At 41.0% G+C, this 13,610-nt stretch overlaps 1 protein-coding gene across 5 annotated transcripts in view; it reads right to left on the bottom strand.

The window, feature by feature from the left end:
- itpk1a (inositol-tetrakisphosphate 1-kinase a) overlaps positions 1–13,610 on the bottom strand; it is a 68,872-nt gene that overhangs the window by 7,213 nt on the left and 48,049 nt on the right. For all 5 annotated transcript variants that reach the window (XM_014145058.2, XM_014145057.2, XM_014145059.2 and 2 more), the window contains exons 6-10: positions 7,233–7,331; positions 7,050–7,081; positions 6,036–6,201; positions 3,782–3,849; positions 1,743–1,905 (exon numbers count right to left, since the gene is read on the bottom strand). In XM_014145058.2, the coding sequence (XP_014000533.1) occupies positions 1,743–1,905; positions 3,782–3,849; positions 6,036–6,201; positions 7,050–7,081; positions 7,233–7,331 (528 nt within the window). The remainder of the gene's footprint in view (positions 1–1,742; positions 1,906–3,781; positions 3,850–6,035; positions 6,202–7,049; positions 7,082–7,232; positions 7,332–13,610) is intronic.

Here is a 13,610-nt window from a genome sequence, read left to right as displayed (position 1 = left end):
TACACAAGCAATACCACAATACCATGATGCATGTAGACTTGCATGGTTAGCTTGCTTTGCAGCAAGCTAGCAGAGCTAGCTTAAATTAAAACTTCAAACTATTTTGGTATTTGTTTCATTAGTCCATTGCTGATATAGTCCCACATTTCTTGCATGTCAGCAATCAAGTTGTCCAACTTTCAAAATACTGAAATCTGGCCCGTATGATGCATTTTCGCGTCATATGATGCTGCGTTTTGATGATACATGTTAGTTACCATGTACCTGCCAAACAAATACTTAGCATGCGGTTATGTACAGTATACCTTAAGATCTGCTTAATGACTTCAATAGCTTTCAAAGCCTGCCCTCTGGAATTAAAGGGGCAATCTGAGATTGGTGAAAAACCAGATACGAGTTTGCTCTCATGAATGAGCAATCATTGCATCCACAGCTTAGTCTATGAATCTGAGAGTGATTATGTTTATCCAGCTGCAGACAAGCTGTCGACCACCAGAAAAAGTGGCGTGGGGTTTGCTTTGTTGTTATTGTTTGAATCCCAGATTGCTCCTTTAAAACCTTGTGTCATACAATTACCAAATGCTTCCAGTTAGAGCAATACTGCCCCCCCCCAACTACAGCAATGTCATTTATATAGACAAAATTATTTGAATGTTTTTTGGTGTACATTTATTTTATTTACAGGAAATTATTTTAAGAAGTTCACAAAAAACAGTGTTAGCAAGTGAGAACCACAATATGGCTGCTTGCAAGATATCATTAATTTGCATTTATCAATGTGTATGCATGTGAAATGGTCAGCAAATATGAAAATATATTTTGAGACATTTACAGGAAAGTATAAATATAGCAAATTATAGTATGACATTTTCACAGGACTAAACAGGGATCCTATTTATTTTTACCTTTAACTAGGCAAGTCAGTTAAGAACAAATTCTTATTTTCAATGACGGCCTAGGAACAGTGGGTTAACGGCCTTGTTCAGGGGCAGAACGACAGATTTGTACCCTGTCAGCTCGGGGATTCGACCTTGCAACCTTTCGGTTACTAGTCCAATGCTCTAACCACTAGGCTACGCTATAAACATATTATATTTTAAACAATCTTCAGTTCAAAGACTAAACATGTATTTGAATGTTAATTCATGACCTTATTTTTTTTCATTCTTGAAAAACTTGTCAAATCCCTGGTAGAAAATATTTATTTTAAGTTTTTGTCAAAGTGGTAAAAGTAGCTGATTTGTGTCTCTCATATATATATATATATATATTCTTTACAGTGAATAGAAAGTCATGGGAGTTTTTTTTTAACAATGGGAGTTTAATAGCTTCAATATTATCCAAATAGTATGCAAACACTGGTCCTGACCAGTCGACACGTTTTAAAGTTTAAATGGCGTTTCTAGCTTAAACTGTGTAAGAGTAGCATTCCAAAGAATAACTACATGTATAATAAGTCAGAAATAAGTTGTACATTATTTAAAATGTGGCTGCTGTCACAAGACACATCAACAAAAAAACTAAGATGGTTAAGAATAAAACAATGTTGGTTAGGTTTGGCATATGTGAGTATAACTTTTCAGTTTATTCATTCTCTTCATTTAAAAATGGTAGAATTTGACTTTAATGGACCACAACTGCTTCCTACTCCATCTGATTTTTGAACACCATAGCTGCAGCTTGAAATAGGTCCATTGAATGACACCCCCACCACCCTGTGGAAACATGAGAATGGCACGTACCTGGAAATGCGTTGATGTCAATGACTGCATGCTGCCCTGTCTGGTTGCTGATGATTATGTCGATGCCAAACAGGGACACATCCAGTGCTCGCCGCAGACACCTGGAGATCTCCCTGATGACGTCATCGATAGGCACCCTGGACACCCCCTCCACATTGTCCCTCTACACACCATACAGACAAATAGAAAGACGGATGGCCAGAGACACATAGTAAAGAGGGAAAGTTGACAAGATCAATTCTGGTTATGCTGTTAGTACCAACACAAATTGCAAGGCTACACTAGAAGAGAGGTAGATCGATAGGTCGACAGACGGTCAGTTCTGTGAATGCCGTTGTACCAATTAAGAGACACTTGAAAAGAAAAAATATATAGTAAGGCCCTGACAAAGCAAGAACAAAACTATAAAAAAAAAATATACTGCTCAAAAAAATAAAGGGAACACTTAAACAACACATACTAGATCTGAATGAAAGAAATATTCTTATTAAATACTTTTTTCTTTACATAGTTGAATGTGCTGACAACAAAATCACAAAAAGAAATCAATGGAAATCCAATTTATCAACCCATGGAGGTCTGGATTTGGAGTCAAAATGAAAGTGGAAAACCACACTACAGGCTGATCCAACTTTGATGTAATGTCCTTAAAACAAGTCAAAATGAGGCTCAGTAGCGTGTGTGGCCTCCACGTGCCTGTATGACCTCCCTACAACGCCTGGGCATGCTCCTGATGAGGTGGCGGATGGTCTCCTGAGGGATCTCCTCCCAGACCTGGACTAAAGCATCCGCCAACTCCTGGACAGTCTGTGGTGCAACGTGGCGAGACATGATGTCCCAGATGTGCTCAATTGGATTCAGGTCTGGGGAACGGGCGGGCCAGTCCATAGCATCAATGCCTTCCTCTTGCAGGAACTGCTGACACACTCCAGCCACATGAGGTCTAGCATTGTCTTGCATTAGGAGGAACCCAGGGCCAACCGCACCAGCATATGGTCTCACAAGGGGTCTGAGGATCTCATCTCGGTACCTAATGGCAGTCAGGCTACCTCTGGCGAGCACATGGAGGGCTGTGCGGCCCCCAAAGAAATGCCACCCCACACCATGACTGACCCACCGCCAAACCGGTCATGCTGGAGGATGTTGCAGGCAGCAGAACGTTCTCCACGGCGTCTCCAGACTCTGTCACGTGCTCAGTGTGAACCTGCTTTCATCTGTGAAGAGCACAGGGCGCCAGTGGCGAACTTGCCAATCTTGGTGTTCTCTGGCAAATGCCAAACGTCCTGCACGGTGTTGGGCTGTAAGCACAACCCCCACCTGTGGACGTCGGGCCCTCATACCACCCTCATGGAGTCTTTTACTGACCGTTTGAGCAGACATGCACATTTGTGGCCTGCTGGAGGTCATTTTGCAGGGCTCTGGCAGTGCTTCTCCTGCTCCTCCTTGCACAAAGGCGGAGGTAGCGGTCCTGCTGCTGGGTTGTTGCCCTCCTACGGCCTCATCCACGTCTCCTGATGTACTGGCCTGTCTCCTGGTAGCGCCTCCATGCTCTGGACACTACGCTGACAGACACAGCAAACCTTCTTGCCACAGCTCGCATTGATGTGCCATCCTGGATGAGCTGCACTACCTGAGCCACTTGTGTGGGTTGTAGACTCTGTCTCATGCTACCACTAGAGTGAAAGCACCGCCAGCATTCAAAAGTGACCAAAACATCAGCCAGGAAGCATAGGAACTGAGAAGTGGTCTGTGGTCCCCACCTGCAGAACCACTCCTTTATTGGGGGTGTCTTGCTAATTGCCTATAATTTCCACCTGTTGTCTATTCCATTTGCACAACAGCATGTGAAATTTATTGTCAATCAGTGTTGCTGCCTAAGTGGACAGTTTGATTTCACAGAAGTGTGATTGACTTGGAGTTACATTGTGTTGTTTAAGTGTTCCCTTTATTTTTTTGAGCAGTGTATATTGGCCATATTTTGCCAATCAAAATGGCTGTGCACATTTTCAGAACAGGCTTTGGTCTGAGCTTTCACTTACAGAATTCAGGTCGGAAGCGCACTCTGGCTTGGACACATCGTGACTGTGGAAAAAAATTGGTTTTCTCTCTGGAAAACAGAAACCAGGCAGTTGACTAGGTTTGTAAAGAACAGACACTAATGAAGTCACAGAGCAGCCACATTAAATTAAAGTTGCTACATGTAACATTTCAGCCACACATTCAATTTCTTCAGTTAAGGGCACTGCTGAGAAACACCTAAAATGGCTTAGTTCTGCTTTTTACCCGATCATAATCCCCAAAATATCAGTTGCAAGAACGGGAAGAAGTTTTGTATTGCTAATGTTTTTTCTATCGTCATCCTCGTAAATGAGAACCAATTGTAATTCAGTAAGTTGTATACACACACACACACCAGATGTATCGTCTAGTTGCCAAATTGCTAATTTGCAGTAAAAATCCTAATTAGCCGTCACACTGTATTCTAAAAAGTATGTTTCACTCCTATGGATTTATATTCCTTTGATACTACTGGTATGCAATTGACAGTTGGGGCTAGTTGCAGGTGGAAATGTTACATATTACAGTTCCCCAATGTGGACATCGCTAAAAGTACACATTTTACCTCTAATGCCAATTTCTGATAGATTAGAAAATAAAAATGTCTACTAAAATGACTAGCTCTCTCAATTAAAAATACAATGTCCTGTCGGTTCCAGTTCATTTCCAACTTCTATAAGGAAGCGGTTTTCAAATCTCTCCTTGGGGACCCCCCAGACAATTCCATTTTGTTACAGCCCTGAACTAATTCAGGTAACTGATTTACCGAATCAAGGTCCTGATAATTAGTTGACAAGTTGAATCAGGTGTGCTAGCCCTTTAAATAGTTCAAATACATGGAATGGCTGGGGGTCCCCGAGGAGAGATTTGAAAACCCCTGCCCTAGGCTCTTGTTGTAAACTGCAAATGAAAAAAAAAAAATAATAATAAAAAAAGAGGTAAATTAACTCTTTAAGCAGGATGTTTTTTGTGTGGCAGTTTAGCATTAGCACAGCAGGGGGCAGAAATGTCCATGCAGATTCAACTAAAAGTCTGATCCACTCTGATGACTGTACTCCTGTGAGTGACCCGCATGCTAATGAATACCTTGCTCAGTGAGCCAGGGAAATTGAACCTATACACAAACACGGGATGGGCACAAACATTGACACAAAGCAGGGAATTGTTTGGGAATGCATCAGCGGTGCTTTGCGTCAAACAGCAACTCGGAAATCCCATTAACGGTCATTTAACTCGACATGTGGCACCATGCCGTGCTTAAACAGAGGACATGTTTATAAACGGTGGTAAATCAAGTGTCTTTATAAGGTAATGTGCCAGTTTACAGCGGTCTCTAAGAAACGGGGCAATTCTGAAGTGGCACCTACTCCCTATATAGTGCACTGACTGGTTAAAAGTAATGCATGACAATAGGGTGCCATTTCAGATGCAAACTTCAATAAGCTGGTGAGGAGACTTAGCGTCCACTACAACTCGGACACCATCTGTGCTTTTAACACTTTTCTAATCAAAAACGCACAATTGAAACCTACTCTATACTCTGACATTTGAAATGGGATAAGCTCAAGTTGGGTTAGAATAGGGCAAGGTTTGGCTAAATGGATCTGCTATGAGTTCAGGTAAGGGGGCTTGAGTAGACTCAGTATCTGGCTTGGGCAGTCTATATACAGTCTACACCGTCTACTGGGGTATTTCAAAATAGCGACAGTATGATTTTCAATAACGCAAAACAAAATAAACTTTTAAGTATAACTATAAGAAATCTAAAATGTGTCAAATAATTGATATGCAGCTCAGGGCTCCAGCTATGCATTTAGTTAGGTAACTTGCTAGCCTAGTGGCTCGATGTCAAGCTCAGCAGAGGCATTCAATCCCCTTCTGGATCAAGATCCCTGTTGCCTAAATTGTTATGTGGTTTTTGTTGTTGAAATAGCGCCCCTTGTGTGCACATTTGGTAATACCGTATGCCCCAGAAACAGTATGATGGTATGAAAATCTGGGTACCGCCCAACCCTATGGCCTAATACAAAACAAAATGATACAAAAAAAAATAGCCCTAACTCCTACATACTTCATGTAGATTTGAAAAGATTGAATATGTATAAGAAACATGGGAATAGGGTGAAATGGTCATGTTTACTTCAATACCATTTTAGTGTATAGGAGGCAGGGGCTATGTGTTGTAAACTGTTGGGAATGAGTACATCTTGAAGCTGGGAATTGGGTATATCTGACCTGCAGGTCCAGAAGGGAAGTTTCTGATAGAAGGCCTCTCCACCACGTAGTAGGCCTCTCCCACCACATACACCTTGTAGAGTACAGCATCGTGGTTAATGAAGTTCTGGATCACACACGGGGGCTTAACATCCTTCAGGTCCTCCTCACTGAAGATGATGGCCATCTATGGGGGGGAATAACATGCAAGACTCGTGCATCTGTTCATTCAACGTCATCTATCCTCCCTTGTTATCCCTCTGTCAGTTCATTGACGGGTAGAGTCTACTGTCTGATCTCATTCAGCTATACTCAAATTGTATTCATCTTCTCTGAAATACATGGATATTGATTGAGCCATAATCTGGAGTGCCAGATGAGTGGGGTTTGCACTTTTGGGACTATTCCATTAGTTTATCGCACCAGCCAAGTTAAACGATTTGAAAGATCCTCAAAACCAATTGTCAAAAATATGACTGACATTTTTGTGCAATAACTAAAAATGTTCTACCACTATCTCAATAAAATGATCAGTGCCGCAATGTTTCCCCACCAGATAGACGACACTAATACCTAATATCCTTTTTGGTGTTTTGTGATTTTGTTTTGAGGTTTCCATTTTTGGTAGAAATCTATGCAAAAAAAGGTGTGGACAATCCAATGTCTAGTGATTCTTTTACAATCCACACATATTCTGAACCACTATTCTATCACAACCATTTTCACAGAATAGCCTGTCAACCCAACCTATTTTTATGACCAAGGCGAGTCTGAGTACACAATGACAAAAGCACATGACTACCTCACTGTAGGCTTACTCAGACCCAACTCGTAATACCATTACTCATTAGTGACATTATGGTCTTGAATTTCCCTTTAGGTCAATATTGCTAAAAGCTTTCACAAGAGTAGGTAGTGATTGTGAGGGTAGGTAACATAAGGACAGGATGAAGTCAGGGTTGGGGCAAATTTAATTTCAATTAAGTCAATGCAGGCACAAATGGGATATTGTAATAATAAAAAAAAAACTCTTACCTCATGGGAGTTGGAGTTTGGAGTTTTACAAACTGTGGAGGTGAAAAGATTAGGACGTCATTCTATTCAGTCAAGCAAAGTCCTGAAAATTAAGCTAGACTTGATTCTTTTTAGAAGAGACCCTGTAGAAGTCTCCAGAAATGTTCTGGTAACCAAACATGTAGAGAATGTGATCTTACGTACTGAAAGGGAAGGTAATGCCATGTTTCTGGATGTGTTTGAGAGTGTCGGTTCCACACTCACTCCTTAGAACCATAAAGGGAGGAGAGCAGATCCTTTCATCTAGAGGAAAGAGGGAGAGAAAGAGATTGTTATTCTATCCTTGCCATCACTATACTGTTTACTATAATCATGCTTATTTGTATAAATTCCCTAATAATGTAAGTACGTAGAAAAGGAAGGAGATTTATTTAAGAAAGTGTGTGTGTGTAAATACGACTACATACCTGAGCGTCATAAAATCATTAACTTTAAACAGTTATCACTGACTGTGATATAACAAGTTAAGGAAAAAAAATAGGGGGACTGAAACTAAGTAGGAAAAAAAGTTTTAATCAGTTAGGGAAGATGTAACAATCCTTTGCTGTGCTATGCGTTTAACCACGTGCTTGTCTGTTGGGGTTGAGACCGCGTGAAAACCATTACTTTAAATCACACTAAAAAGGTCAACTACTACAGCTCTCTCCCCCCAATATCTCCTCTTCCTTCTAAGGTCTCAGGGGAGCCGTTCAGCTGTGATGGCTTCGAGTCGCGCCGTCTTTGGTGCAGCGGTTTCTAGCAGAGCACGCAAAAAGTCTGCTTGCTTTGCAACATGTTCACTCTCCCTTTGTGGTTTGTCTAACCGGTCTCTGTCTCCATCAACCCTTTCATTCTCAGTTGAGGTTGTAATCTCTTCCCAGTCCCTCCCCATAACTATTTTCCTTTATCTCTCTCATTATGCTCCTCTGGGCGTCATCTAGGCGTCCAGTGGTATGTTTATATTTGCTCACTGTGACCCTCGATCTCTGTTTCAGTGTGTTTTTATAAGCCAGGGACAGGCGGTGGGGCATCTCTTAGCAAGGACGCCATGGCGACCAGCCTCGTCACCCGGCCATACAAAGACCCTGAGACAAACGAGGGCCTTGGGGCAGAGCGCACACACATACACACAAGCCTCGTTCACATTACATATAATCACTCCGATCATTGCGCCGGATGTCATGCCTTTCAAATGGGGACGTCCACAACGGATTGGAGACGCAACGCCCCCTTGTGGTTGAAGGCTCCGTTGCGAGACGGACACCACATACTTTGACATTTTTCTAACTTTGCATCATCTTCAGTCCAGCCAGAGTCTGACGAAGAACAGGAAGTTACCAAACCACAGAAGATTAAAATATGGTTTTCGGTGATGGCTTTATGGGATAGCTAGCAACTTGTAAACATTTAACCATTCCTATAAGTGAGTACTATTTTAAATCGTAACGTTAAATACACATTGGCTGTTATGCCAATTATATGACTGTTGCCTCCTGTTTAAGTTTGTGCTGTAATGATTATTTTTAATTGGAGGTCGCTAGCTATAATGGTATCTTCAACCTAGCTAGCAGCTCTGCAGTGCAAGCTAGCTTGACTTGCTAATAAGTTAGAGAAACAAGTTTATGAAAAACTAAAATCATGTTCCATTTTCACTGGAAACAATATATTTATCCTGTCTTGATTCAAAAGGTCATATTTTGCAATCTCCCAAAATAAATGCAATCTGACGAGAGATCGTCTCTCCTTCTTGCGTTACAAACATTACACTTATCCGTAAAGATTACGTACGGCTTAATTAAATGTGTCATGATGGAAACGGGGCAACACATACACCACTAAGCAGACAGACAGAGAAAGACTGCACTCTCACTCGTTGAGATAGATCTGTCTTGCTAGCTGTCACTCAAAAGGCAAGCGGCTGAAGCTCATTGGCTGAAACTCGAATTGTTAGGGGACTGTACCATGTGGAATAAATGTAGGGGAAATGGTGCCACACAGCTTCCAGAAAACAGTCACTTTCAAACTAGGGATTTCATGGTTAACTGAGGTTGCTAAAACAGTAAATTCTGCTCGTAGATCATACTAGTCGCCAAAGTACCGGAGAATGTCTTTAAGGGGTACATGTAAGAGGACAGTCTTCCATCCTCACAATCCACAAGGTTCCCAATTATCGACCATTACAGTATTAAGTGCTCCATCTTGAAAACTTGACTGCTGACATTTTGGCACAACAGTGGACATATTTTTTGCACACTTCAAGCATTTAATTGAGCCTGCCCGGAGTATCATATTGGCGGGTTTAATTACGAAACATCCTTCAAGTCCACTTGACATATAAAGCCTGACTCCAGATTTAATAAATAACCTCTACTACCCATTGGAATTTCTCATGGAAGAATATTGGAGGGATGCGACACCCGAGTTCCAGACACTTGTAGAATCTATGCCAAGGCACATTGACGCTGTTCTGGCAACTCGTGGTGACCCAACACCCTATTAAGATATTATGTTGGTGTTTACTTTATTTTGAGAGTTACCTGTATCTTTGAGAGAATAAAGTTATTACTTCTTAAACATGTATTTTTTAGATTACCTGTAGTTTTTCCATGTCTGTCTAATTGTGTAATGAAAAAATATATAGATTATTAAAATGAGCATACAATATACCTCAGTATTTCTACAGTCTTTTTTGCTCATATTCATCATCAAGGTTGGCAATAATTTTGGAGGGGACATATACAAAAACAAGCTGTTATGGTTAAGACAGTCGGATGGGGGGGGGGGTCGCAGATACACACAAGAGCAAAGGTATGTTCTAATAGTGGTAAACAAAAGCTAAGTAAAAAAATAAACAACTAGGCCTGAACACATAAGAGCTAATCTGTTATCGGATAAATGAGAGCGAGATTGGCCAGACAGATAATTCTTGTGGGTGATGAGATATTAGCTTCAGATTTTGCTTTTTTTAAATGAACCTGGAAATATGTACAAGCATTTCAGAGTGGCAGCTTGCCATCTCGCTGTACCTTTGTGAAATACCCAATCCACTCAATCTAGGGTTTCTGTATTTTTACTATTTTCTACATTGTAGAATAATAGTGAACACATCAAAACAACACATATGGAATCATGCAGTAACCCCCCCAAAAAGTGTTAAATCGAAATATATTTAATATTCTTCAAAGTAGCCACCCTTTGCCAAGAGTGTGCAAAGCTGTCATCATGGCACTCTCAACCAGCTTCATGAGGCATTCACCTGGAATGCATTTTAATTAACAGGTGTGCCTAGTTAAACCTTAATTTGTGCAATTTCTTTCCTTCTTAATGCATTTGAACCAATCAGTTGTGTTATGACAAGGGTGGTACACAGAAGATAGCCCAATTAGGTAAAAGACCAAGTCCATATAAATGGCAAGAACAGCTCAAATACGCAAAAATAAACAACATTCCATCATTACTTTTGACATGAAGGTCAGTCAATACGGAAAATTAAGAACTTTTAAAGTTTCTTCAATTGCAGTCGCAAAAACCATTAAGTGCTATGATGAAACTAGCTCTCATGAGGACCGCCACAGGAAAGGAAGAGCCAGAGTTACCTCTGCTGCAGAGGATAAGTTCATTAGAGTTAACTGCACCTCAGATTGCAGCCCAAATAAATGCTTCAGAGTTCAAGTAACAGACATTTCTCAACAGCAACTGCTCAGAGGAGATTGCGTGAGTCAGGCCTTCATGGTCGAATTGCTGCAAACAAACCACTAAAAAAGGACACCAATAAGAAGAGACTTGGTTGGGCCAAGAAACACGAGCAATGGACATTAGACTTGTGGAAATCTGTTCCAAACATTGAATATAGTAATTGTTTCAAAACATCTCCTGCCATGTCACTGATGCATTATGAAAGTTTTATGAAGACATTGTCTATAGTTTTTGGGGGCTTTTACCCCAGCATTGTCCCAGTCAAATCCACAGCAGCAGGAAGAATTAAGTCCTCCACAATAGTATGGGGCTTGCCTGTCCTAGCCACTCGGTAGCTCACCATAGAAGACGCTTCTAGCCCCTTCATATTAATGGTTTGATGAGTCCAAATTGAGATTTTTTGTTCCAACCACTGTCTTTTTGAGACACATAGTAGATGGTGACACTGTCAGTAATTTATTTAGAATTCAAGACACACTTTACCAGCATGGCTACCACAGCATTCTGCAGCGATACGCCTCCAACTGGTTTGCTCCTAGTGGGACCATCATTAGATTTTCTACAAGATAATGATCCAAAACACACCTCCAGGCTATGTAAGGGCTAATTGACCAAGGAGAGTGATGCATCAGATGACCTGGCCTCCACAACCACCCAACCTCAACCTAATTGATATGGTTTGGGAGGAGTTGGACCGCAGAGTGAAGGAACAGCAGCCAACAAGTGCTCAGCATATGGGAACTACTTCAAGGCTGTTGGAAAAGCATTCCTCATGAAGCTGGTTGAGAGAATGCCAAGAGTGTGCAAAGCTGTCATCAAGGCAAAGGGTGGATACTTAAGAATCTCAAATATATTTAGATTTGTTTAAACACTTGGTTACTACATGTTTCCATATGTGTTATTTCAGTTTATGTCTTCACTATTATTCTACAATGTAGAAAATAGTAAAAATAAAGAAAAAACCTTGAACGAGTAGGTGTCCAAACTTGATTGGTACTGTACATACAGTGCATTTGGAAAGTATTCAGACATCTTGACTTTGTTACGTTACAGCCTTATTCTAAAATGGATTAAACTGTTTCCCATAAAAAAAATGAAATGTACATAAGTATTCAGACCCTTACTCAGTACTTTGTTGAAGCACCTTTGGCAGAGATTACAGCGTTGAGTGTTCTTGGGTATGACGCTACAAGGTTAGCACACCTGTATTTGGAGAGTTTCTCCGCAGATCCTCTTAAGCTCTGTCAGGTTGGATTGAGAGCGTCGCTGCACTGCCATTTCCAGGTCTCTTCAGATGTTTGATCAGGTTCAAGTCCAGGCTCTGGCTGGGCCCCTCAAGGAAAATCAGAGACTTGTCCCAAAACTACTCCTTGGCTGTGTGCTTAGGGTCATTGTCCTGTTGGAAGGTGAACCTTCGCCACAGTGATATCCTGAGCACTCTGGAGCAGGTTTTCATCAAGGATCTCTGTACTTTGCTTTGTTCATCTTTCCCTTGATCCTGACTAGTCTCCCAGTCCCTGCCACTGAATTACATCCCCACAGCATGATGCTGCCATCCACTACCATGCTTCACAGTAGGGATGGTGTCAGGTTTCCTCCACACGTGATGCTTGGCATTCAGGCCAAAGAGTTCAATCTTAATTTCATCAGACCAGGTAATCTCATGTTTTTTGGTACCCTTCCCCAGAACTGTGCCTCGACACAATCATGTCTCGGCTCTCTACGGACAACGCAGTCGACCTCATGGCTTGGTTTTTGCTCTGACATGCACTGTCAAATGTGGGACCTTATATAGACAGGTGTGTGCCTTTCCAAATCAATTGAAATTTACCACAGGTGGAATCCAATCAAGTTGTAGAAACATCAAAGATGACAGGATGCACCAGAGCTCAATTTCAAGTGTCATTGTGAAGGGTCAGAATACTTACGTGAATAAGGTATCTTATTTTTTATAAATGTGAAATCATTTCTCAGAACCTGTTTTTGCTTTGACATTACGGGGTATTGTTTGTAGATTGATGAGGAAGGCTGAAACGTAACAAAATGGGAAGGGGTTTGAATACTTGGACATTGCTCATCCTAATATTTCTTAATTCCATTATTTTACTTTATAAAATGTGTGTATGGTTGTGTGTTAGATATTACTGCGCTGTTGGAGCTAGGATCACAAGCACTTCGCTACACCCGCAATAACATCTGCTAAATGTTTATGCGACCAATGAAAGTTGATTTAACTGCACTCACATCAGTCATTGCTTTTTTACTTGGTTTCGCCAAGCTAAGGGCTGCAGTTACTATGGTTTACTTTGGTATTATTTATTGTTTTGCTGATACAAGTAACAAATGATGACACTGACAGACTCAAACAAATAAGTACACTATAACTCCTGTCTAGGGTCAAAAGTGCAGTGTGCGTGCGTATATCATGCATAGATCCTTTCATTTTACTTCTACACGTCGCTGTAAGTTTGAGCTTAACCACCTTTTACCAGTAGCTTTCACCCAAAAATCTTTCAACCTAAATTGGATTGAGGATTCTTAAGAGGTTTTATAAGAACGACTGGTTCCAGATCTGTATGTATTTTAGCCAACTCCTCAGACTATTAACATGCCATACATGGCTGGCGGTGATAATCCGATCAATATTTCATGAATGCTAAAATCCCCTGAAGGGATCAAAAAGTTGGCCCTTTGTAATATGACCGGAAATCGCGTGGAAAGTAACATTTAAAGTTAGGCCTACCAGAGAAAAATGTAAAGAACACCAAAAAGAAAAGAGTAAACTTGGCGCTAAATAGACAATGTAATGCGCTGATATGACCCGGAGAATATTCATTCTGTGCGTTG

The sequence above is a fragment of the Salmo salar genome, chromosome ssa15, assembly GCF_905237065.1.
Source record: "Salmo salar chromosome ssa15, Ssal_v3.1, whole genome shotgun sequence".
In the NCBI taxonomy this organism is placed as follows: Eukaryota; Metazoa; Chordata; class Actinopteri; order Salmoniformes; family Salmonidae; genus Salmo; species Salmo salar.
Note: the sequence above shows the minus strand (reverse complement) of the source record. Positions and strands in the feature narration are given on the sequence as shown.